At 43.7% G+C, this 22,862-nt stretch overlaps 2 protein-coding genes across 2 annotated transcripts; both read right to left on the bottom strand.

The window, feature by feature from the left end:
- Positions 1 to 6,493: 6,493 nt before the first annotated feature.
- On the bottom strand, positions 6,494 to 9,368 carry LOC123739531 (NLR family CARD domain-containing protein 3-like). The gene is made up of 2 exons (XM_045713872.1): positions 9,275 to 9,368; positions 6,494 to 8,656 (listed from the first exon to the last, which is right to left on the bottom strand). The coding sequence occupies exon 2, from the start codon at positions 8,613 to 8,615 to the stop codon at positions 6,828 to 6,830; it is 1,788 nt and encodes a 595-aa protein (XP_045569828.1). The 5' UTR covers positions 8,616 to 8,656; positions 9,275 to 9,368; the 3' UTR covers positions 6,494 to 6,827.
- A 4,467-nt stretch (positions 9,369 to 13,835) lies between these two features.
- LOC106592690 (NACHT, LRR and PYD domains-containing protein 3-like) lies at positions 13,836 to 22,107 on the bottom strand. Its single transcript, XM_045710062.1, has 9 exons — positions 21,555 to 22,107; positions 19,182 to 21,090; positions 18,827 to 19,081; positions 18,490 to 18,663; positions 18,022 to 18,189; positions 17,711 to 17,881; positions 17,369 to 17,542; positions 17,165 to 17,211; positions 13,836 to 15,376 (listed from the first exon to the last, which is right to left on the bottom strand). The coding sequence occupies exons 1-9, from the start codon at positions 21,784 to 21,786 to the stop codon at positions 14,817 to 14,819; spliced, it is 3,690 nt and encodes a 1,229-aa protein (XP_045566018.1). The 5' UTR covers positions 21,787 to 22,107; the 3' UTR covers positions 13,836 to 14,816.
- Between the last annotated feature and the right edge of the window lie 755 nt (positions 22,108 to 22,862).

The following is a 22,862-nucleotide window of genomic DNA, read 5'->3' as shown; positions in this document are numbered from 1 at the left end:
AGGAAGCCAGTGTAGGGAGGCTAGCACTGGAGTAATATGATCACATTTTTTGGTTCTAGTCAGGATTCTAGCAGCCGTATTTAGCACTAACTGAAGTTTATTTAGTGCTTTATCCGGGTAGCCGGAAAGTAGAGCATTGCAGTAGTCCAGCCTAGAAGTAACAAAAGCATGGATAAATTTTTCGCGTCATTTTTGGACAGAAAGTTTCTGATTTTTGCAATGTTACGTAGATGTAAAAAAGCTGTCCTTGAAACAGTCTTGATATGTTCTTCAAAAGAGAGATCAGGGTCCAGAGTAACGCCGAGGTCCTTCACAGTTTTATTTGAGACGACTGTACAACCATCCAGATTAATTGTCAGATTCAACAGAAGATCTCTTTGTTTCTTGGGACCTAGAACAAGCATCTCTGTTTTGTCCGAGTTTAAAAGTAGAAAGTTTGCAGCCATCCACTTCTTTATGTCTGAAACACAGGCTTCTAGCGAGGGCAATTTTGGGGCTTCACCATGTTTCATTGAAATGTACCGCTGTGTGTCGTCCGCATAGCAGTGAAATTTAACATTATGTTTTCGAATGACATCCCCAAGAGGTCAAATATATGTTGGAATATGGATTTGAAGATGTCATTGCAGTGATTGCATGGTCTTGAAATGCTGTGGTCCGAGCTGTATCTTCAATCTGCTGAACCTCATGCTCTTTATTAACCCCTTCACTCTCCCCAGCTGTGATGTAGAGCTCTGTGTATATCTTGTCAAGCAATGTTGGATTCCCCAGCTGTGATGTAGAGCTCTGTGTAGATCTTGTCAAGCAATGTTGGATTCCCAAGCTGTGTTATAGAGTTCTGTATAGATCTTGTTGAGCAATGTTGGATTCCCCAGCTGTGATATCGAGTTCTGTATAGATATTGTTGAGCAATGTTGGATTCCCCAGCTGTGATATCGAGTTCTGTATAGATCTTGTTGAGCAATGTTGGATTCCCCAGCTGTGTTATAGAGTTCTGTATAGATCTTGTTGAGCAATGTTGGATTCCCCAGCTGTGATATCGAGTTCTGTATAGATCTTGTTGAGCAATGTTGGATTCCCCAGCTGTGATATCGAGTTCTGTATAGATCTTGTTGAGCAATGTTGGATTCCCCAGCTGTGATATAGAGTTCTGTATAGATCTCATTGAGCAATGTTGGATTTCCACGTTTTGCAATGCTCTCAAAGATGTTCCCAAACCTCTTCCTCATGTTGGACTTGAGGTTGTTTTTCAGTCCTTGCAGGTCTACTTCTAATTAGAAAAAATATAGAGATATTGAGTGGTTTGTTAGTCCGAGTGGGCCGTTCTAGTGTCTGTTATATGTCACTATGGGCGTTTTCACACAAAGTTAGTTTGCTATAGTTCTAATCAGTTTGTTTATTTGCTACATTGTATGGTTTTCATGTGGTCTGGTCGGTTTCACATTGCCAAATGCCAAACCAATGAAAGTGCCCAAACTAAACCATGTGTTCTTCATGCCGGTTGACTCATCCTGGGTTGTTTTTGTACAGTACGTAACCTAGTACTCCCAATGTAGAGGATGCTACGTAGCCTAAACATTTGAAGATTTAAATATGTGACTTCTTTACAAGGTCAATTCATGATATTAGCATAATAAATTCACTTTAAATAGGATAAAGTTTAGGACACCGCTGTGTTTTAAATGTCGCAAAACGCAGACGAAAAGTGAACTATAATGGAGATTAAAATTTGGTGTTTTTTAGCAGCGCTGTATCTGTTCATCTCAAATAAGTACAGAGGTTTGACTCACTGAAATTGACTCAATGTGTTTCTCTATTTCTTTTGAGAATGTACACATTTTTGTGTGACTCACCAGTAGCTGGATGACTTGTCTCTGTAGAGAGAGACGGAAACAGTCAAGCTCTTATTAAAAGCACTTATTTATCTTCGTAAATATCTTTATAATTTTCGTTCATAAAATAAAAAACGGAGATATAAAGTTTCTCAGCAGCAGCATGTGAACTCATAGTGATATTAATGTTAACTCAAGGTCCTGAATAAGGTGCATGTTTATAACTGTTTCAGCATAGAAAGTGACAGAATTACAGATAAGGCACTGGTTTACTGTATGTATCTTAGCTTTTGACGTAAAAGTAACCTTTCAGACACAGGTAACAAAAAATTGCATTGCCTCGCTTTGAGCTCAAAACAAATATATATATATCTTGTTTCCTACTAAGAGGGGTAGTAGTCCTACTCTCAACAGAGTTTTGTGCAACATGTCTGCCTGGCCTTATCTTAGGAGGCTTGTCATTACCTTCACTCCCAGGTTAAACGCAGAGTATGTAGTATTGGTAAGGGTCATTGGACTTTTTAATTATGTGACATAATGGTTAGAAAAGATCTCGATGGATATTTTGTCTTATTCCCAGATTTCCTTTTTATACCCTTCCCAAAACTACATACTCAAGCTTTAATAAGGGTGGCCTTCTCAAGTTGAGTAAATGCCAGACATTTCCAAACATCCAAAGTAGCATTACTTCCTCAACAATGTGTCCATTTCAGTTAATACTGAATCATTTTCAAACACGTAAGGTATAAAACACTTACTTGAGCAGTTCACAATTGACTAAAATAACTGAAATGTTTGCCCAGGAAGAACTAGCCTATAGTTGTTAAAAGTGCATTATCTTCCTGAGCAGAGTACAGACGTACATTAATTGTGTCTCTTCTTCTCCACTACTTTGTGTTTTCTTGCTGACGACCTCTGCTGTGGCGATCATCGAGCCAGTGGATGGATTGATTCCAGCAAAACATCTGTGAAAACAAAGAGCACATCCAAGCAACATTTTAGAAAGATGATTATGTCCCCTGATGTCTTCAATAGTGTCTGAAGTGCTCTGCATTACCTCTGTACATTGTCCCCAGTTCAAATAATTCCTTCGCATTATGTGTTTATGCTCTCACAAAGGAGCCTTTCAAATGTATCAACATATCTTGATTCAATGAACCTGCCAAACCAAGCTGTGATACAAAACGCCTCAGTTTAAAGTCCCTCCCCCAATGGCATTCTCCCCAGGAAGAAGCATCTTTTGTTTACCTTTGGATGAACTCTAAGTTGTGTGAAGCCTCCTCCTCGGTACTGCAGATTGAAGGTGTAGAATGAGGCAAAGAGAAAGCTACCGGTGCTGCCACAAAGTTGGAGTGGGCCGACATCATGACCCTCTTCTCCATGCTTATCATCCATTTGGCAGCAGCCATTGTGTCACCTGAAATCAGATCACATTTATGTTTCACAATTACCTCTGTGAAACATTGCTATTGTAAGGCCCTGTCTAAAAACAATTACTCACACAGAAAGTCTTATTGGATATACTACCTTGAACAATCAGTCTTGGTGAGTCCGGCAGGGGATTTGATCCCTCCACATCTGTGGCTGTGGCTGAAAGATATAAAACAACTAATACTATAACTTTCAATTCACATATTTTGAACATTTGGCACATCATCATTTTAAACTTCTAAAATACAAAGACAATTCTTATCTTATGCATAAGATGCAGATGAATGTAAAACTCACCTTGGCCTGTAGGAGTGCATCCGCCCTTCCCTTGAAATGGACCATCAGCAGGAGGACAACACAAGGCCAACTGCATTCGCTCCATCCTTTTCAAACCTTATGTGTGAAAAGGTATGGCCACTTACTCCTCAGCTCGGCTATCTTAGGTGCTGGGCTAGCGTTGATGGCACAGCGCTGTAAGTAAAATGTTGCTTGCATGAGCTGCGAGAGTTGTCCTCTGTCACCTCCTGTTGGCCCTTCTCTGGAATAAAGCTGCTCCATTTCCTTACGCTTTGCCTCCAAAGTTTCTTCCGTTTCTTCTGTGGGAAAGTCAGGCTGCCATCTTACACAGCCGTATTTGTCAGTTGGCCCTCTCACACTGACTACAGTCGATGAGCCTGAGAGTGTTTCTCTTTCTTAGCCGTACTAAATCAAATATCAAATCAAATTTTATAGGTCACATACACACGGTTAGCAGATGTTAATGCGAGTGTAGCGAAATGCTTGTGCTTCTAGTTCCGACAGTGCAGTAATATCTAACAAGTAATCTAACAATTCCCCAACAACTACCTAATACACACAAATAAAGGGTTGAATGAGAATATGTACATATAAGTATATGGATGAGCAATGGCCGATCAGCATAGGCAAGGTGCAGTAGATGGTATAAAATACAGTACCGTAATTTCCGGACTATTAAGCGCACCTGAATATAAGCCGCACCCACTGAATTTAAAAAATAATATTATTTTGAACATAAATAAGCCGCACATGTCTATAAGCCGCAGGTGCCTACCGGTACATTGAAACAAATGAACTTTACACAGGCTTTAACGAAACACGGCTTGTAACAAAAATAAATAGGCTTTAACGAAACACGGCTTGTAACAAAAATAAATAGGCTTTAACGAAACACGGCTTGTAACAAAAATAAATAGGCTTTAACGAAACACGGCTTGTAACAAAAATAAATAGGCTTTAACGAAACACGGCTTGTAACAAAAAATAAAAAATAATCAGTAAGCTTTAGTTGTCTTTTTGCACTGAGTCAATTCCTCACGCTGCTGTTTCCAATGTCTTATCATCGACTCATTAAGACCAAGCTCCCGTGCAGCAGCTCTATTTCCTTTTCCAACAGCCAGATCAATCGCCTTCAACTTGAAAGCTGCATCATATGCATTTCTCTGTGTCTTTGCCATGATGAGGGTGACAAAATGACTACCGTATTCAGAATGATGGGAAGTTTGAGAGCGCTCGATTTAATCTAAACAGTAAACAAAAAAGTTGTTTGACCTTAACCCGTTCGGCAATTTCATTGGTCTAATGAAAGCTTCATGCTGGCAAAAAACTGAGCACATCACAGAATGTGTTTTTTGGAGAAAAAAAATTGAAAGCGGGAAAAATTCATATATTAGCCGCGTCATTGTTTAAGCCGCGGGGTTCAAAGCGTGGGAAAAAAGTTGCAGCTTATAGTCCGGAATTTACAGTACATACATGTGATATGAGTAATGTAAGATATGTAAACATTATTATAGTGGCATTATTTAAAGTGGCATTGTTTAAGGTGACTAGTAATCCATTTATTAAGAGGTTAATTGTCACAGATGTCAAATGGAGTAGACCAAGGCGCAGCGTGTTTAGTGCTCATCTCGAAGTTTAATGAAGAAATAGAACACTTTACAAAAGAAGCAAAATGACAGCCAACAGTTCCGTCAGGTTTCCAAACTACTAAACGAAAAACAACTACCCACACCCACACATGAAAAACAGGCTGCCTAAGTATGGCTTCCAATCAGAGACAACGATAGACAGCTGTCTCTGATTGGAAACCATACCTGGCCGAAACATAGAAATAGAAATCTAGAAAAACCCCACATAGAAACAGAAAACCCCAAATCACCCAAAACAACTACCTGTCACGCCCTGACCACTCCATAAAGGAAAAATGACCTCTTACCAGGGTCAGGACGTGACAGTACCCCCCCCCAAAGGTGCAGACTCCGACTGCACCCAAACAAAAACCCAACAAAAACAATCCCAAACACAAAGGGAGGGCAGAGAGGGTGACAAACTTCTATGGCGGCTCATGTGCTACACCCAGAACTTCACTCTCCCGCCGATCCTCCAGCAACGGAGGTGGCTCCGGATCAGGCGTAACCCCGTTCCGCCCGCAGATCCCTCCGCTTCTGTACCACCGACCTGTGGATTATTAGAGGAATCGGACTGTAGATCAATACCGTAGGCTCTGCGCTGCCAACCACCGCTGGAGGATGCGGGCTGCAGGCCGCCGCTGAAGGCTCTGGACTGCAGGCCGCCGCTGACGGCTCTGGGCTGCAGGCCGCCGCTGGAGGCTCCGGACTAGGGAGCGTCGCTGGAGGCTCTGGACTGGGGAGCGTCGCTGGAGGCTCCGGACTGGGGAACGTCGCTGGAGGCTCCAGACTGGGGAACGTCGCTGGAGGCTCTGGACTGGGGAACGTCGCTGGAGGCTCCGGACTGGGGAACGTCGCTGGAGGTTCCGGGCTGTGGAGGCGCACTGGAGGAAGAGTGCGAGGAGCAGGCACAGGACGTACTGGGCCATGGAGGCGCACTGGAGGTCTGGAGCTCGGGGCTGACACACCCCGTCCTGGCTGGATGGTTCTTCTCGCCGAGCACGGGCAGAGCGCAGGTACAGGACGAACTGTGCTGCGCTGGTGAATGGGGGGTACCGTGCGTAGAGCAGGCGCAGGATAACCTGGGCCGAAGAGGCGCACTGGAGACCAGATACGCTGAGCCGGCGCACTTCTTCTTGGCTGACGGCCCCTCGCGCACGGCAACTGTGAGGAGGTTGTACCGAGCGCACCGGGCTGTTAGTGCGCATGGACGAAACAGTGCGCATCACCGCATAGCACGGTGCTTGTTCAGTCACTTGCTCCCCACGGTAAGCACGGGGAGTTGGCTTAGCCTTAGCCAAATAATTTGCCGCTGCCTCTTGGCCTCCTGTTGCCTTCCTAGCCGCTCCTCCCAGTATCGCCGTTCCACCATAGCTGCCTCTATCTCCTCCGGCGGGCGGCGATACTCTCCCGGCCTTGTCCACGGTCCTGCCCCATCTAGGATCTCCTCCCAGGCCCATGACTCCAGATATTCCCCATCCTGGTTAGTCCCGCTCCTCCTCCTGGAGAAACAGAAAACCCAAAACCTCCCCCACATAGAAACAGAAAACCCAAAACCACCCAAAACAACCACCTGTCATGCCCTGACCACTCTACTAAGGAAAATGACCTCTTACCAGGGTCAGGACGTGACATTAATTTAATTCACAAACGAGGTATCGTTCAACTCATTCAAACAGAGAAAGAGATTGTTGTACCTCTTTGGGGAAGGATATTGTCTTTGTTTTTTGTCTGAAAGTCTATCTTTGATGTACTGGATGGTCTTCTGGATGCTCTCTGTGTCTCCCTCTGTCTGGAGCTGTAGGCTTTTCAAGAGTATCTGATTGGACTCCAGTGAGATGCCCAGAAGGAAGCGGAGGAAGAGGTCTAAGTGACCGGTCTCGCTGTTCAAAGATTCATCCACCGCACTCCTCTGCAAGTCATGCAATGTTTTCTGCTGCTGCTGAGAACCTCTGTGTTGTGGCCTGTAGTCTTCGTCCTCACTCCAGCTATCATCCATGTAGCCCTCATCACTGTAGTCATCATCACTGTAGTCATCATCCCTGTAGTCATCCTCCCTGTAGTCATCCTCCCTGTCTCCAAAATATGTGTCTCCAGAATCACTGTAATTTGTTCTTGGTAGCTCTTGGTAGTCTCTTAAACGAAATGGGTTGACGTTTTCACTGGCATATGAGAAAGCAACATAGAGTGCTGCAAGGAACTCTTGAATGGTGAGATGCACAAAGCTGTACATCTTTGCTTGAAACATAGGGTCCTCTCCTCTGAAGATCTCTGTGCCCATCCCTGAGAGCAAGAAGGCTTCGTTGACATCAATGCCACACTCTCTCAAATAGTCTTCAGAAAACACCCGATTGCTCTTTTCCAGGTTTTGGAAGGCTAGTTTTCCAAGTTTCAGAATGATCTGTATGTCAGACTCTGACAGATTACGAGGATCTGGTTGGTTTTCCCCATGGTACTTCTTGTTCTTCATGTTTGTCAGAGTGAGTAGGAAGCGAATGTAAATCTCAGTCAGAGGGACTTTTCCATGGTCATTTTCGCTCAACATTTCCCCCAAAACATTGGCAGTAATCCAACAGAAGACCGGTATGTGGCACATGATGTGGAGGATTTTTGATGTCTTTATGTGGGAGATGATTTTGCTGGCCAGGTTCTCATCATCACTGAATCTCTTCTTGAAGTATTCTTCTTTCTGTGGGTCGTTGAATCCTCGAACTTCAGTGACACGGTCAAAACAGTCAGAGGGTATCTTATCAACTGCTGCTGGTCGGGAGGTTATCCAGAGGAGAGCAGAAGGAAGCAGATTCCCCTTGATGAGGTTTGTCAGCAGCACGTCCACTGATGTTGTCTTGGTTACATTAGACAACCTCTTGTTGTTATGGAAACACAGTGGAAGTTGGCTTTCATCGAGGCGATCAAAGATGATCACAACTTTACCGTCAACCACCTTCTTCGCATCCTTCATATCTGTTAGTTCAGGGTGGAAGTCACTCAGGAGTTCCAAGAGATTGCAGTCATCTTTGATCAAATTCAAGTCCCTAAATGGAAGTGTGAAGACAAAATCTACATCCTGATTGGCTATTCCTTCTGCCCAGTCAAGGATGAACTTCTGCACTGAGACTGTTTTTCCGATGCCAGCGATGCCCTGTGTCAGCACAGTTCTGATGGGTACCTCTTGTTTGGATTGGGATTTGTCATTATGTTCCTCTGTCTTAGGGTCTAAAGATCTAAACATGTCATTGCTGTTGATTGCATTGTCTTGAAATGCTTTGGTCTGAGCCGTATCTTCAATCTGCCATACCTCATGCTCCTTATTAACCCCTTCACTCTCCCCAGCTGTGATGTAGAGCTCTGTGTAGACCTTGTCAAGCAATGTTGGGTTTCCCCGTTTTCCAAGCCCCTCAAAGATGCTCCCAAACTTCTTCTTCATGTTGGACTTGTGTTTGTCCTTGACTTTTGGCAGCTCTTCATCTAATGAGGAAAGAAAATTGATAGTGTCGTTGGATGTATAAAGTATCTTTTATCTGCAGTATTCAGTAACGTAACGAACACAATACCTTCAGTTACTGGTTTCAATTCCAATTTCCTTTATGGGCGTACTTTATGAGTGTTGTGTGTGTGTGTGTGTTAATCTACAATTGGGACATCCAATTTTGGACTTTAAAATTAATTATATACTGTAAATCCATTGATTCTTGAAGAATACAACATACAAATACCTCATGAGCTTAGTTCAACTGTCGTACCCTTTCAGAACACAAAATATATATATTTTATTTAACTAGGCAAGTCAGTTAAGAACAAATTCTTATTTACTTACAATGCGGCCTAGGAACAGTGGGTAAACTGCCTCGTTCAGGGACAGAACGACAGATTTTTGTCAGCTCGGGGATTCTATCTAGCAACCGTTTGGTTACTGGCTCAACACTCTAGCCACTAGGCTACCTGCCACCCCAAGCTTAATTGTATTGTATTATTTGACAGGGACACTGCATATTAACTAATCAACATTTCTGTAATAATTGGTCTTGTTTTTGTTGTGCTATTATTTTCTATTATAACAAAAATAACAATAAAGAATTGTCTTACCAGCACCATGTGAAGGGATAGTAACACTGATGTTTTGATAAACTGAACCTCCGACATTGCAGCCAACAAGCTGGGGTGCAGCGACAACAGAACCACCCTGAGAAATAATGGAGGACCGTGGATGGGCAGGCTGAGCCGTAATGGAGGACTGTAGAGGGGCAGGCTGAGCTGTAATGGAGGACTGTGGATGGGCAGGCTGAGCCATAATGGAGGACTGTGGATGGGCAGGCTGAGCCATAATGGAGGACTGTGGATGGGCAGGCTGAGCCATAATGGAGGACTGTAGAGGGGCAGGCTGAGCCGTAATGGAGGACTGTAGAGGGGCAGGCTGAGCCGTAATGGAGGACTGTAGAGGGGCAGGCTGAGCCGTAATGGAGGACACTGGAGGGGTAGGCTGAGCCGTAATGGAGGACAGTGGACCAGAGTCCTGGGCTGGAACAAGTCAACAAGTCTGATCCATGATATCAGAAAGTCAGTCCCCTTCCCCTGAGAGAGCCAGAGGCAGAGAGAGAACAGAAAATATACACTGAACACCTTCCTTATATTGAGTTGCACCCCTTTTGCCCTCAGAACACCTCCCTAATATTGAGTTGCACCCACTTTTGCCCTCAGAACAGTCTCAATTCGGTATCAGTATTGTAGTCCTATGCCACAACCACAAAAGGCTAGAATTGCCATCATTAACATGTAGGATACACATAGGATACTAGTTGACTTAGAGAAAGATGGCGTAGTAAATTTATATTATTTAACCAGGTACGCCATTGAGTATACATTCTCTTTTACAATAAAGATCTGACCACGATAAGAGCGAGACACCGTGCAGCAAATCAGACAATTATTTAAATATCAACACATAAACAGAAAAGGTAAAAGACAAATGTACAACATGGGTAGGATGTAACACATATCAATATAACGGTTATATAGAACTTTGAATCCCTAAAAAGATGACATTTACCGTATGTAAGTTGTCTTGTTGTCCCGTCTACAACGGTGCTCTCTCTTCCTCCTACTTTCTTTTGTTTGTTTCATGGTCAGGGTGAGGTAGGGTAGGCTACTTCCTGAACTTTGCAGTTAACCACAAATCTTCATAAACTCTGGCAACTGTTCTATTCTAACAGGCTTGGTGATTGGATAGAAATGTACTCAAACAAATAGGTCTTAGCTTGTGGTACAAAACTATGTCTGTCTGTCCATCTGTCTAGGGCCTAGATCACATTTAAATGAAGGGTTTAACATTTGCCAGGTATAATCTTTGGGATTTGGCTCCTTCTTGATGTTAAGCAGGGAGAATATATTTTTGGGTGGTGGTGGAGGTCATGGTCTGGGGATGTTTTTCATTGTTCGGACCCCTTAGTTCCAGTGAAGGGAAATGTTAACTCTACAGCATACAATGACAATCTAGACGATTCTGTGCTTGGCAACAGTTTGGGGAAGGCCCTTTCCTGTTTCAGCATGACAATGCCTCTGTGAACAAAGTGAGGTCCATACAGAAATGGTGTTTTGAGATCGGTGTGGAAGAACTTGACTGACCTGCACAGAGCCCTGACATCAACCCCATCAAACACCTTTGGGATGAATTGGAAGCGCAGACTGCAAGCCAGGCGTAATCGCCCAACATCAGTACCCGACCTCACTAATGCTCTTGTGGCTGAATGGAATCAAGTCCCAGAAGCAATGCTCCAACATTTAGTAGATAGTCTTCCCAGAAGAGTGGAGGCTGCTATAGCAGCAAAGGGGGGACCAACTCCATATTAATGACCATGATTTTGGTATGAGATGTTCAACGAGCAGGTGTCCACATACTTTTGGTCATGTAGTGTATTTTTGGGTGGTGTAGGACATGATTCCTTCTTGATGTTAACCAGAGAGAATTTTTTGGGGGGGGTGGTGAAGGGGATTCCTTTCCAATGTTCCCCATAGAGAATATAATCTGTTCTCCTTTCTTCCCATCTTTCTTCACCTATTTCTTAACCTCTTTCTTCCTCTTATCCAGAGAGAGACTCTTCAGTGGCACAGACTCCTTGCTAGAGTTACCCAATGACAGCCTTTTGATTGATGGCGACTCCTTCCTGTTCCCGGCCAATGAAAACATGTTCTTGGGAGTAAGGACCTCCCTCTTCAGGATCTCCACTGACAGTTTGTCCAGAGTAGGAAGAATGATGCTTCTCTTCTGTTTCTTACTGGATAGTGCCTCTTTCAGTTCACTCCAGGTCAACAGTCCTGTTGCTTCTTACTCCTCCCAAATACTGTCTTCTTAGAGGAGGAGCCCACCGTAGCAGAGAGGGGGAGAGGAGCCCCCCATAGCAGACAGGGGGGAGTGGAGCCCCCCATAGAAGACAGGTAGGAGAAGAGCCCCCCATAGCAGACAGGGAGAAGAGGAGCCCCCTCCATAGAAGACAGGGGGAGAGGACCCCCCCCCCCATAGCAGACAGGGAGAAGAGGAGCCCCCCATAGAAGACAGGAGGAGAGGAGCCCCCCATAGCAGACAGGGAGAGAGGAGCCCCCCATAACAGACAGGGAGAGAGGAGCCCCCCATAGCAGACAGGGAGAGAGGAGCCCCCCATAGCAGACAGGGGGGAGTGGAGCCCCCCTTAAAAGACAGATAGGAGAAGAGCCCCCCATAGCAGACAGGGAGAAGAGGAGCCCCCCATAGAAGACAGGGGGAGAGGAGCCCCCCATAGCAGACAGGGAGAGAGGAGCCCCCCATAGAAGACAGGTAGGAGAGGAGCCCCCTATAGCAGACAGGGGGAGAGGAGCCCCCCATAGCAGACAGGGGGAGAGGAGCCCCCCATAGCAGACAGGAGGTAGTGGAGCCCCCCATAGAAGACAGGAGAGGAGCCCCCCATAGCAGACAGGGAGAAAAGGAAGAGGAGGAGGACGATAGAGGAGGATAGGAGGAAGAGAGGAGGAGGAGGGAAAGGAGGAGGATAGGAAGAGAGGGGGGAGAATGAGGAGGAGAGGAGAAGGGGATAGGAGGAGGAAAGGAGGAGGGGAGGAGGAGGATAGGGGAGGAGAATAGGGAGGAGGATAGGGGAAAAGGATGATAGGAGGATAGGGGAGGATAGGAGGTGGATAGGGGAGGAGGAGAGGAGAAAAACACTCCAGGCCAAACTTCAATGTCTTAAACTACATACTAGATAGAAAGTATGTAGAAATGATGATGGCCCTGCAGTACCAGTCAAAAGTTTTAGAACACCTACTCATTCAAGGGTTTTTCTTTATTTTTACTATTTTCTACATTGTAGAATAAACCATTTCAATTGGGTTGAAGTTAGGTGATTGTGGAGGCCAGGTCATCTGATGCAGCATTCCATCACTCTCCTTCTTGGTCAAATAGCCCTTACACAGTCTGGAGCTGTGTTTTGGGTCATTGTCCTGTTGAAAAACAAATTATAGTCCCACTAAGCGCAAACCAGATAGGTATTGCTGCAGAATGCATGCTTGTTAAGTGTGCCTTGAATTCTAAATAAATCACAGACAGTGTCACCAGCAAAGTACCCCCATAACATCACACCTCCTCCGCCATACCACACATGCTGAGATCATCCGTTCACCTACTCTGTGTCTCACAAAGACGCAGCGGTTGGAACCAAAAATCTCAAATTTGGACTCATCAGACCAAAGGACAGATTTCCACCGATCAAATGTCCATTGCTCATGTAGTGGTTTCTTGCAGCAAATCGACCATGAAGAAAGAGTACAGGTGTGCTCAAACTTTTGACTGGTACTGTATACATTTTCTAATAAATGCCCTTTTATCCATCGCTCAAATTGATTATGACAGAAAAATCAAACAACAAACAAATTGGTTACATTTTTTTAATCAAAACAAATTTGCCCACCAGTATCACTCTCCCTTTCTCTCCCTTCTCCCCCTCTCTCTCTTTCCTATATCTCTCTCTATTTCTCCCCCTTTCTCCTTCCTTCTCTCTCGTTCACATATCACTCTCCCTTCCTCCCCCCCCCTCTCTCTTTCCTCTAGCAGTCTGCAGTATCACCACAGACAGAACAATGACAGATATTTCACTGGATGTGTAAATGTGAAGCATCCGCTTTGCGATGAAACGTTTGATCTCAATACAGTTTTCTATTCCCAAAACTAGAATCTGTTACGAACAGAGTGGACAAAATGTTGTATACTTTACCCTTTGCCAAAGTTTTAAAACATTGTGTAGTTTAGAAGGAGTGCAAAGGCAAATTTAGTTATTGCACACGCGCACTTCAGAGTAGCCTTCCTTATTAACGGAAATATGCAAATGCCTGCTAGAACGTGCCAATAGGACCTAGCTCATGCTTGGCTCTGCCCACCTCCTTGCTTGTTCTGCCCGCTATGACTCATCTGTTACCATTTGGAATGACAGGCTGTGGTCTATCTTGGTTTAGTTCTAACAATCTTTCCTATCACTCTCCCTCTTCCTCCCCTCCTCCCTCTTTCCTCTATCACTCTGCAGTATCACTCTCTCTTCCTCCCCTCCTCCCTCTATCACTCTGTAGTATCACTCTCTCTTCCTCCCCTCCTCCCTCTATCACTCTGCAGTATCTCTCTCCCCCCTCCTCCCCCTCTCTCTCTCTCTTCCATTACTGGCAGGATTCCCTGGTTTCAGCTGCTTCAACTAAACTCAAATAGCTTTTACACAAATGAATAATTATAAACATATTAATAATAAAACAGAATGTTTACTATAACCACAACAATAATAAAATAATATAAACATCAAACAACTTCCAAAGACCATTTACACACTCAAAGCTGAATGATGTGTGAATGGTAAATATTTATTACGTTTATTACATAAAGGTTTCTAATCAAAACATCATTGGTCTCTCTCTGAGTGAAGGTGTCGTTGTGATGAGACAGGTGTGTGTCATCTCTCTGAGAGGTGTCGTTGTGATGAGACAGGTGTGTGTCATCTCTCTGAGTGGTGTCGTTGTGATGAGACAGGAGTGTGTCATCTCTCTGAGTGGTGTCGTTGTGATGAGACAGGTGTGTGTCATCTCTCTGAGTGGTGTCGTTGTGATGAGACAGGTGTGTGTCATCTCTCTGAGTGGTGTCGTTGTGATGAGACAGGTGTGTGTCATCTCTCTGAGTGGTGTCGTTGTGATGAGACAGGTGTGTGTCATCTCTCTGAGTGGTGTCGTTGTGATGAGACAGGTGTGTGTCATCTCTCTGAGCGGTGTCGTTGTGATGAGACAGGTGTGTGTCATCTCTCTGAGTGGTGTCGTTGTGATGAGACAGGTGTGTGTCATCTTCATCACTTTATATCAGACAGAGACACAACAACATGACTCTCAGTTCCATACAAAACTTTAGACATGAATCATTATTTACATCATCACCATATGTCATGTAAGACTATACCATTTCGATTTCCCACCTGAGTATCAGTAAAGTTCAATTCAATCTCCCCCAAAAAACACAGACTAAATCTAATTACAGACATTAACATTATTAAAAAATGTTTCACTCTGATGATGGCTGCTTTCATTCCAGAGTCTCCCAGTTTGTTTCATTCCAGACTCTCCCTGTTTGTTTCATTCACAGAGTTTGGATTTTAACAGAGCCAAATATCTCCCTTTCATCACACATGATTTTGAACTGAGGGTAGAGTGGCTCAGTGAACTTGGTGTGGAATGTGTGCAGGTGGGTCAGTGTACCAGAGGAGACGCTGTAAAAGGACAGAGTGCCGGCTGGAAAGTCAAGATACACTCCTATACACTTTGGGTCAGGCCTGGGTGCTGATATAACTGAGAGCCTGATATCATGAATAAATGCGTACTGTTCATTGCAGCAAAAAAGCCCAAAACACCTCTTATTCTCCATACCCCATCTGGGTGTATATGTCACCCCAATGTCAACCCAGCCAGTCCATTCAACCTGCCAGTAGGAACGACCATCAGACAGGGGCTCCCTGCAGCGTACTTTGGCCCACCTATCCGACTTTTTGGTCCGATGTGAGAAATCTGAGTCATCTGAATCCGAGAAATCAAAATAAGGATTTAGGTGAACCTGCGTTCTCCTCACCACCCTCGTGTTGTCCTCGGACAGAGTCAGGTCATCATCTGCTAACCTAAAGTCCATCTTCAGCTGGCAGGCATCTGTAGCAAGACAAAATACAGTACCAGTCAACATTTTGGACACACCTGCTCATTCAAGAGTTTTTCTTTATTTGTACTATTTTCTACATTGTAGAATAATAGTGAAGACATCAAAACTATGAAATAACACATATGGAATCATGTAGTAACCAAAAAGTGTTAAGCAAATCGAAATACATTTTATATTTGAAATTCTTCAAATTAGCCACCCTTTGCCTTGATGACAGATTTGCACACTCTTCACATTCTCTCAACCAGCTTCATGAGGTAGTTACCTGAAATGCATTTCAATTAACTGGTGTGCCTTGTTAAAAGTTCATTTGTGGAATTTCTTTCCTTCTTAATGCGTTTGAGCCAATCAGTTGTGTTGTGATACTGAAGATAGCCCTATTTGATGAAAGACCAAGTACATATTATGGCAAGAACAGCTCAAATAAGGAAAGAGAAATGACAGTCCATCATTACTTTAAGACATGAAGGTCAGTCAATACGGAACATTTCAAGAACTTTGAAAGTTTCTTCAAGTGCAGTCGCAAAAACCATCAAGCGCTTTGATGAAACTGGGTTTCATGAGGACCTCCACAGGAAAGGAAGACCCAGAGTTATCTCTTCTGGAGAGAATAAGTTCATTAGCGTTACCAGCCTCAGAAATGGGCAATTAACTGCACCTCAGATTGCAGCCCCCAAAAAATTATTCAAAGAGTAACAGACAGATCTCAACATCAGCTGTTCAGAGGAGACTGCGTGAATCAGGCCTTCATAGTCAAATTGCTGCAAAGAAACCACTACTAAAAGACCCCAATAATAACAAGAGACTTGCTTGGGCCAAGAAACACGAGCAATGGACGTTAGACCGGTGGAAATCTGTGCTTTGGTCTGATGAGTCCAAATTTGAGATTTTTGGTTCCAACCGCTGCGTCTTTGTGAGACACAGAGTAGGTGAACGGATGATCTCAGCATGTGTGGTTCCCGCCGTGAAGCATGGAGGAGGAGGTGTGATGGTCTGGGGTGCTTTGTTGGTGACACTGTCCATGAATTATTTTGAATTCAAGGCATACTTAACCAGCATGACTACCACAGCATTCTGCAGCGATACACCATCCCATCTGGTTTGCGCTTAGTGGGACTATAATTTGTTTTTCAACAGGACAATGACCCAAAACACAGCTCCAGGCTGTGTAAGGGCGATTTGACCAAGATGGACAGTGATGGAGTGCTGCATCAGATGACCTGGCCTCCACAATCACCCGACCTCAATCCAATTGAGATGGTTTGGGATGAGTTGGACCGCAGAGTGAAGGAAAAACAGCCAACAAGTGCTTAGCATTTGTGGGAACTCCTTCAAGACTGTTGGAAAATCAAATCAAATTTATTTAAATAGCCCTTCTTACATCAGCTGATATCTCAAAGTGCTGTACAGAAAAAACCATTCCAGGTGAGTACCTCATGAAGCTGGTTGAGAGAATGCCAAGAGTGTGCAAAGCTGTCATCAAGGCAAAGGGTGGATACTTTGAAGAATCTCAAATATAAAATATATTTTGATTTGTTTTACACTTTCTTGGTTACTACAGTATATGATTCCAAATGTGTTATTTCGTAGTTTTGATGTCTTTACTATTATTCTACAATGAAGAAAATAGTAAAAATAAAGAAAAACCCTTGAATAAGTAGGTGTGTCCAACCTTTTGACTGGTACAGTATGTGTTATGTTCTTTTCACAATTTTCTTATAAAGTTTAGGTGATTAAAAAGCTAGCTTTATATTCTTAAACGTATTTTGATGACTCACATTTCCTCAGGCCTGGTTTGATTTTGGACTCTCCACCATGGTCCAAACTATAGGACAAAAAACGAGTAATGTAGGGCCTATTGAACCTGATTACAGTGGAGATTGCCTTGATGAATTCACTATATAAAATAGGGTCTTGAAAGCCCATTGAGCAATGAGGTGTTAACAGAAGCAAAAGTAAAATCAACTACATTTTCCATTTACCTGAGTTTCTCCAGTCTACAGTGTGGATCTTCCAGTTTAGCAGAGAGCAGCTTCACTCCGGAGTCTCCTGGGTGATTGAAGCTCAGGTCAAGTTCTCTCAGGTGGGAGGGGTTTGATTCCAGAGCGGAGGCAAGAAATGTACAGCCTTTCTCTGTGACTAGACAACCAGAAAGCCTACAGAGAGAAGAGACAGCATAAAACAATGAACAACTGCTAGAGTATATATTTTTAGGTTAAAAAGTTTAAATTCTATTTAAGTGCAGTTCACTAGTTAAATCATTCCTATTTTACTGTTTTCTGAAGTTTACAGTATGATTTCACAAAACCAAATGTATAATCTACCTAAGAGTCTGTAAGTTACAGTTGGGGTTCCTCAGTCCAGCAGAGAGGAGCCTCATTCCAGAGTACCACAGATTGTTGTCTCTCAGGTCCAGCTCTCTCAGTACTGAGTATGACCACAGAACAGGAGCCAGAGAGACACAGGAACGTCTGGAGAGATTACACTCCCTTAGCCTTGGGATGGAAAGGGAGAGAATTTAACACTACGTTCTCTTGGTGTTTCCATTGTTACAGTACAGTTTAAAAAATGCAGTAATAAAATGTTTATTCTACTATAACATACAGAAGATGAAACATAGCGGTTTATTTCTCACCCCAGAGTATGTATCTGACAATGTGGATCCATCAGTCCAGCAGACAGCAGCTTTACTCCAGAGTCTCCCAGTTTGTTGCAGCCCAGACGCAGCTCCTCGAGCTGAGAGACTGCTATAGCAGAGGACAAAATTCCACAGGACTCCTCTGTAACCTCACAACCAGTCAATCTGTCAAACACACAAAAAAATGCATAAACAAAATGTAAAGGGGAGTTGTCTTTAATCCAGAATAAATGAACCTATAGGGCCGTTTTCCAGACACAGATTAAGACAAATCCTGGACTAAGAAGCTAGTTAACAATCAATGTTAATGGATAAGGGCATATGTGCAATGTTTTTACATAAATTAACAAATCACCTAATGTCAAACCACATATGGAGTTGATTTGACCGTTTTGAAAATGACACACATGTCCCAATCCCTTCTATTGATCCTGAACTTCCCATTTAAACATTTTCATTACACACCGCAGGATCTTCAGTTTACAGTGTGGACTCAAAAGACCATTGGAGATCTGCTTCACCCCGGTGTCTGTCAGTTTGTTGTAGCTGAGATCCAGCTCTGTCAGACATGAGCCAGCTGACTGGAGAGCTGAGGCAACGGTTTCACAAATGTCATCTTTGAGATCACAACTGGTGATTCTATGTGAAACAACAACAAATAATTGAATTCTTCAAACTTGCCAACATGATTTAAGTTGTTTATCATTAAAGCTATTGCTTGGTTTCTTTGCCAGAGTAGATTTGAAGGTTAATAACTGTTCAAAAGTGTTCTGCTGTGTGTTGGTCCAGGCACAGAACTCACCTCAACACAAGTGGCTGGTTGTGAGGACCCATCAGCACAGCCTTTAGAAGCTCTGGTCCTGATCTTTCCATGTTGATATGGCTCAGGTTAAGTGACTCCAGTTGGCAGTTGGGACTGCTCAGTCCAACGAAGAGGGGCTTCGGGTCCAACAGGACATTGACGCTGAGGTCCAGCTCTCTCAGGTGGGAGTCAGGCAGCTGTAGTGCAGATGCCACTGTTTCACAGTAACTCATTGTAAGGCGGCAGTCTGCTAGTCTTCAGAGGAGAGATGTTTATTATGAGAGGTGTGGATGTAGTATAGTACTAAATAAATGGCTAGAAGACACATACTGTACACATCAACACTTCAACTCACATGGCCTTTTGGCAGCATCGAACAGCTGGGACCAGCCTCTTACGCCCCTCATCTGACGTGTTGTATTCTCTCAGGTCCAGTTTGTCTAACACTTCCTCTGACATCAAGAGTACATATGCCATCGCCGAGCACTGTGCAGGCATCAGCTTCTTCTCAGAAGGGTTCTTGGATGTCAAGAACCTTTGAATTTCATTCACAAATGAGGTATCGTTCAACTCGATCAAACAGTGGAAGAGATTGATGCACCTCTCTGGGGAGGGATAATGTCTTTGTTTTTCGTCTGAAAGCCTATCTTTGATGTACTGGATGGTCTTCTGGATGCTCTCTGTGTCTCCCTCTGTCTGGAGCCGTAGGCTTTTCAAGAGGATCTGATTGGACTCCAGTGAGATGCCCAGAAGGAAGCGGAGGAAGAGGTCTAGATGACCGGTCTTGCTCTTCAAAGCTTCATCCACCGCACTTCTCTGCAAGTCATGCAGTGTTTTCTGCTGCTGCTGAGATCCCCTGGGTTGTGGCCTGATGTCCTCACCTTCTCCAAAATACCAGTCATTCGATCTTGGTAACCTGATCTCTCTTGACACAAACGGGTTGATGTTTTCACAGACAAAGAGGTGGGAAACATAGAGTGCTGCAAAGAACTCCTGAATGCTGAGATGCACAAAGCTGTACTTCTTTGCTTGAAACATTGGGTCCTCCTCTCTGAAGATCTCTGTGCACATACCTGAGAGCAAGAAGGCTTCATTGACATCAACGTCACACTTTCTCAAATCTTCTTTAGAAAACACCAGATTGCTCTTTGCCAGGTTTTGGAAGGCTAGTTTTCCAAGCTTCAGAATGATCTGTACGTCAGGCTCTGACAGATTACGAGGATCTGGTTGGTTTTCCCCATGGTACTTCTTGTTCTTCATGTTTGTCAGAGTGAGTAGGAAGCGAATGTACATCTCAGACAAAGTTTTAGGTACTTTTCCATTGTCATTTTTGCTCAACATTTTCCCAAGAACCATGGCAGTAATCCAACAGAAGACAGGAATGTGGCACATGATGTGGAGGCTTCTTGATGTCTTGATGTGGGAGATCGTTCTGCTGGCCAGGTTTTCATCATCACTGAATCTTTTCCTGAAGGATTCTTCTTTCTGTGGGTCGTTGAATCCCCGAACTTCTGTTACACGGTCAAAACAGTCAGAGGGTATCTTATCAACTGCTGCTGGTCGGGAGGTAATCCAGAGGAGAGCTTCAGGAAGCAGATTCCCCTTGATGAGGTTTGTCAGCAACACTTCTACTGATGTTGTCTTGGTTATGTTAGACAAGATCTTGTTGTTATGGAAACACAGTGGAAGTTGACTTTCATCGAGGCCATCAAAGATGAACACGACTTTGCAGTCGGCAAACTTCTTTGCGTCCTTCATATCTGTTAGTTCAGGGTGGAAGTCACTCAGGAGTTCCAAGAGATTGCAGTCATCTTTGATCAAATTCAAGTCCCTAAATGAAAGTGCGAAGACAAAATCTACATCCTGATTGGCTATTCCTTCTGCCCAGTCAAGGATGAACTTCTGCACTGAGACTGTTTTTCCAATGCCAGCGATGCCCTTTGTCAGCACAGTTCTGATGGGTACCTCTTGTTTGGATTGGGATTTGTCATTATGTTCCTCTGTCTTAGGGTCTAAAGATCTAAAGATGTCATTGCAGTTGATTGCATCGTCTTGAAATGCTTTAGTCCGAGCCGTATCTTCAATCTGCCATACCTCATGCTCCTTATTAACCCCTTCACTCTCCCCAGCTGTGATGTAGAGCTCTGTGTAGATCTTGTCAAGCAATGTTGGGTTTCCCCATTTTCCAAGCCCCTCAAAGATGCTCCCAAACTTCTTCTTCATGTTGGACTTGTGTTTGTCCTTGACTTTTGGCAGCTCTTCATCTAATGAGGAAAGAAAATTGATAGTGTCGTTGGATTATAAAGTATATTTTATCTGCAGTATTCAGTAAAGTAACAAACACAATACCTTCAGTTACTGGTTTCAAAGTCCAATTTCCTTTATGGGCGTACTTTATGTGTGTGTGTGTGTGTGTGTGTGTGTGTGTGTGTGTGTGTGTGTGTGTGTGTGTGTGTGTGTGTTAATCTACAATTGGTTCATCCACTTTTTGAACTTAATTATTTCCTGTATACCCATTGATTCTTGAAGAATACAATTTACAAATACCTCATGAGCTTAGTTCAACTTTCGTACCCTTTCAGAACACAAAATATAAGCTTAATTGTATTGTACTATTTGACAGGAACACTGCATATTAACTAATCAACATTTCTGTAATAATTCGTCTTGTTTTTCTTGTGCTATTATTTTCTATTATAAGAAAAATAACAATAAAGAATTGTCTTACCAGCACCATGTGAAGGGATAGTAACACTGATGTTTTGATAAACTGAACCTCCGACATTGCAGCCAACAAGCTGGGGTGCAGCGACAACAGAACCACCCTGAGCCATAATGGAGGACTGTGTTGGGGCAGGCTGAGCCGTAATGGAGGACTGTGGAGGGGCAGGCTGAGCCGTAATGGAGGACAGTGGACCAGAGTCCTGGGCTGGAATGAGTGACTGAGGAGTCTGATCCATGATATTACAAAATCAGTCCCCTTCCCCTGAGAGAGCCAGAGGCAGAGAAAGAACAATATACACTGAACACATTCCTTATATTGAGTTGCACCCCCTTTTGCCCTCAGAACACCTTCCTAATATTGAGTTGCACCCCCTTTTGCCCTCAGAACAGTCTCAATTCGGTATCAGTATTGTAGTCCTATGCCACAACCACAAAAGGCTAGAATTGCCATCATAAACATGTAGGATACACAAAGGATACATAGTTGACTTGGAGAAAGATGGCGTAGTATATTTATATTATTTAAACAGGTACGCCATTGAGTATACAGTGGGGGGAAAAAGTATTTGATCCCCTGCTGATTTTGTATGTTTGCCCACTGACAAAGAAAGGATCAGTCTATAATTTTAATGGTAAGTTTATTTGAACAGTGAGAAAGAGAATAACAACAAAAATATCCAGAAAAACGCATGTCAGAAATGTTATAAATTGATTTGCATTTTAATTAGAGAAATAAGTCTTTGACCCCCTCTCAATCAGAAAGATTTCTGGCTCCCAGGTGTCTTTTATACAGGTAACGAGCTGAGATTTGGAGCACACTCTTAAAGGGAGTGCTCCTAACCGCAGCTTGTTACCTGTAAAAAAGACACCTGTCCACAGAAGCAATCAATCAATCAGATTCCAAACGCTCCACCATGGCCACGACCAAAGAGCTCTCCAAGGATGTCAGGGACAAGATTGTAGACCTACACAAGGCTGGAATGGGCTACAAGACCGTCGCCAAGCAGCTTGGTGAGAAGGTGGTAACATTTGGTGCGATTATTCGCAAATGGAAGAAACACAAAAGAACTGTCAATATTCCTCGGCCTGGGGCTCCATGCAAGATCTCACCTCGTGGAGTTGCAATGATCATGAGAACGGTGAGGAATCAGCCCAGAACTACACGGGAGGATCTTGTCAATGATCTCAAGGCAGCTGGGACCATAGTCACCAAGAAAACAATTGGTAACACACTACGCCATGAAGGACTGAAAACCTGCAGTGCCCGCAAGGTCCCCCTGCTCAAGAATACATATACATGCCCGTCTGAAGT

Source organism: Salmo salar, chromosome ssa02 (assembly GCF_905237065.1).
Source record: "Salmo salar chromosome ssa02, Ssal_v3.1, whole genome shotgun sequence".
Lineage (NCBI taxonomy): Eukaryota > Metazoa > Chordata > Actinopteri > Salmoniformes > Salmonidae > Salmo > Salmo salar.
Note: the sequence above shows the minus strand (reverse complement) of the source record. Positions and strands in the feature narration are given on the sequence as shown.

What these genes read in the sequence shown, in the direction of transcription:
- LOC123739531 (XM_045713872.1), bottom strand. Translation starts at nt 8,615, where the DNA reads ATGAAGAAGAAGTTTGGGAGCATCTTTGAGGGGCTTGGAAAACGGGGA.
- LOC106592690 (XM_045710062.1), bottom strand. Translation starts at nt 21,786, where the DNA reads ATGGATCAGACTCCTCAGTCACTCATTCCAGCCCAGGACTCTGGTCCA. An exon ending in TATCCCTTCACATGGTGCTG is followed by an intron (nt 21,091 to 21,554) that starts GTAAGACAATTC and finishes TTTCCTCATTAG; the next exon opens with ATGAAGAGCTGCCAAAAGTC. An exon ending in CAAACCAGGCCTGAGGAAAT is followed by an intron (nt 15,377 to 17,164) that starts GTGAGTCATCAA and finishes GTCTTGCTACAG; the next exon opens with ATGCCTGCCAGCTGAAGATG.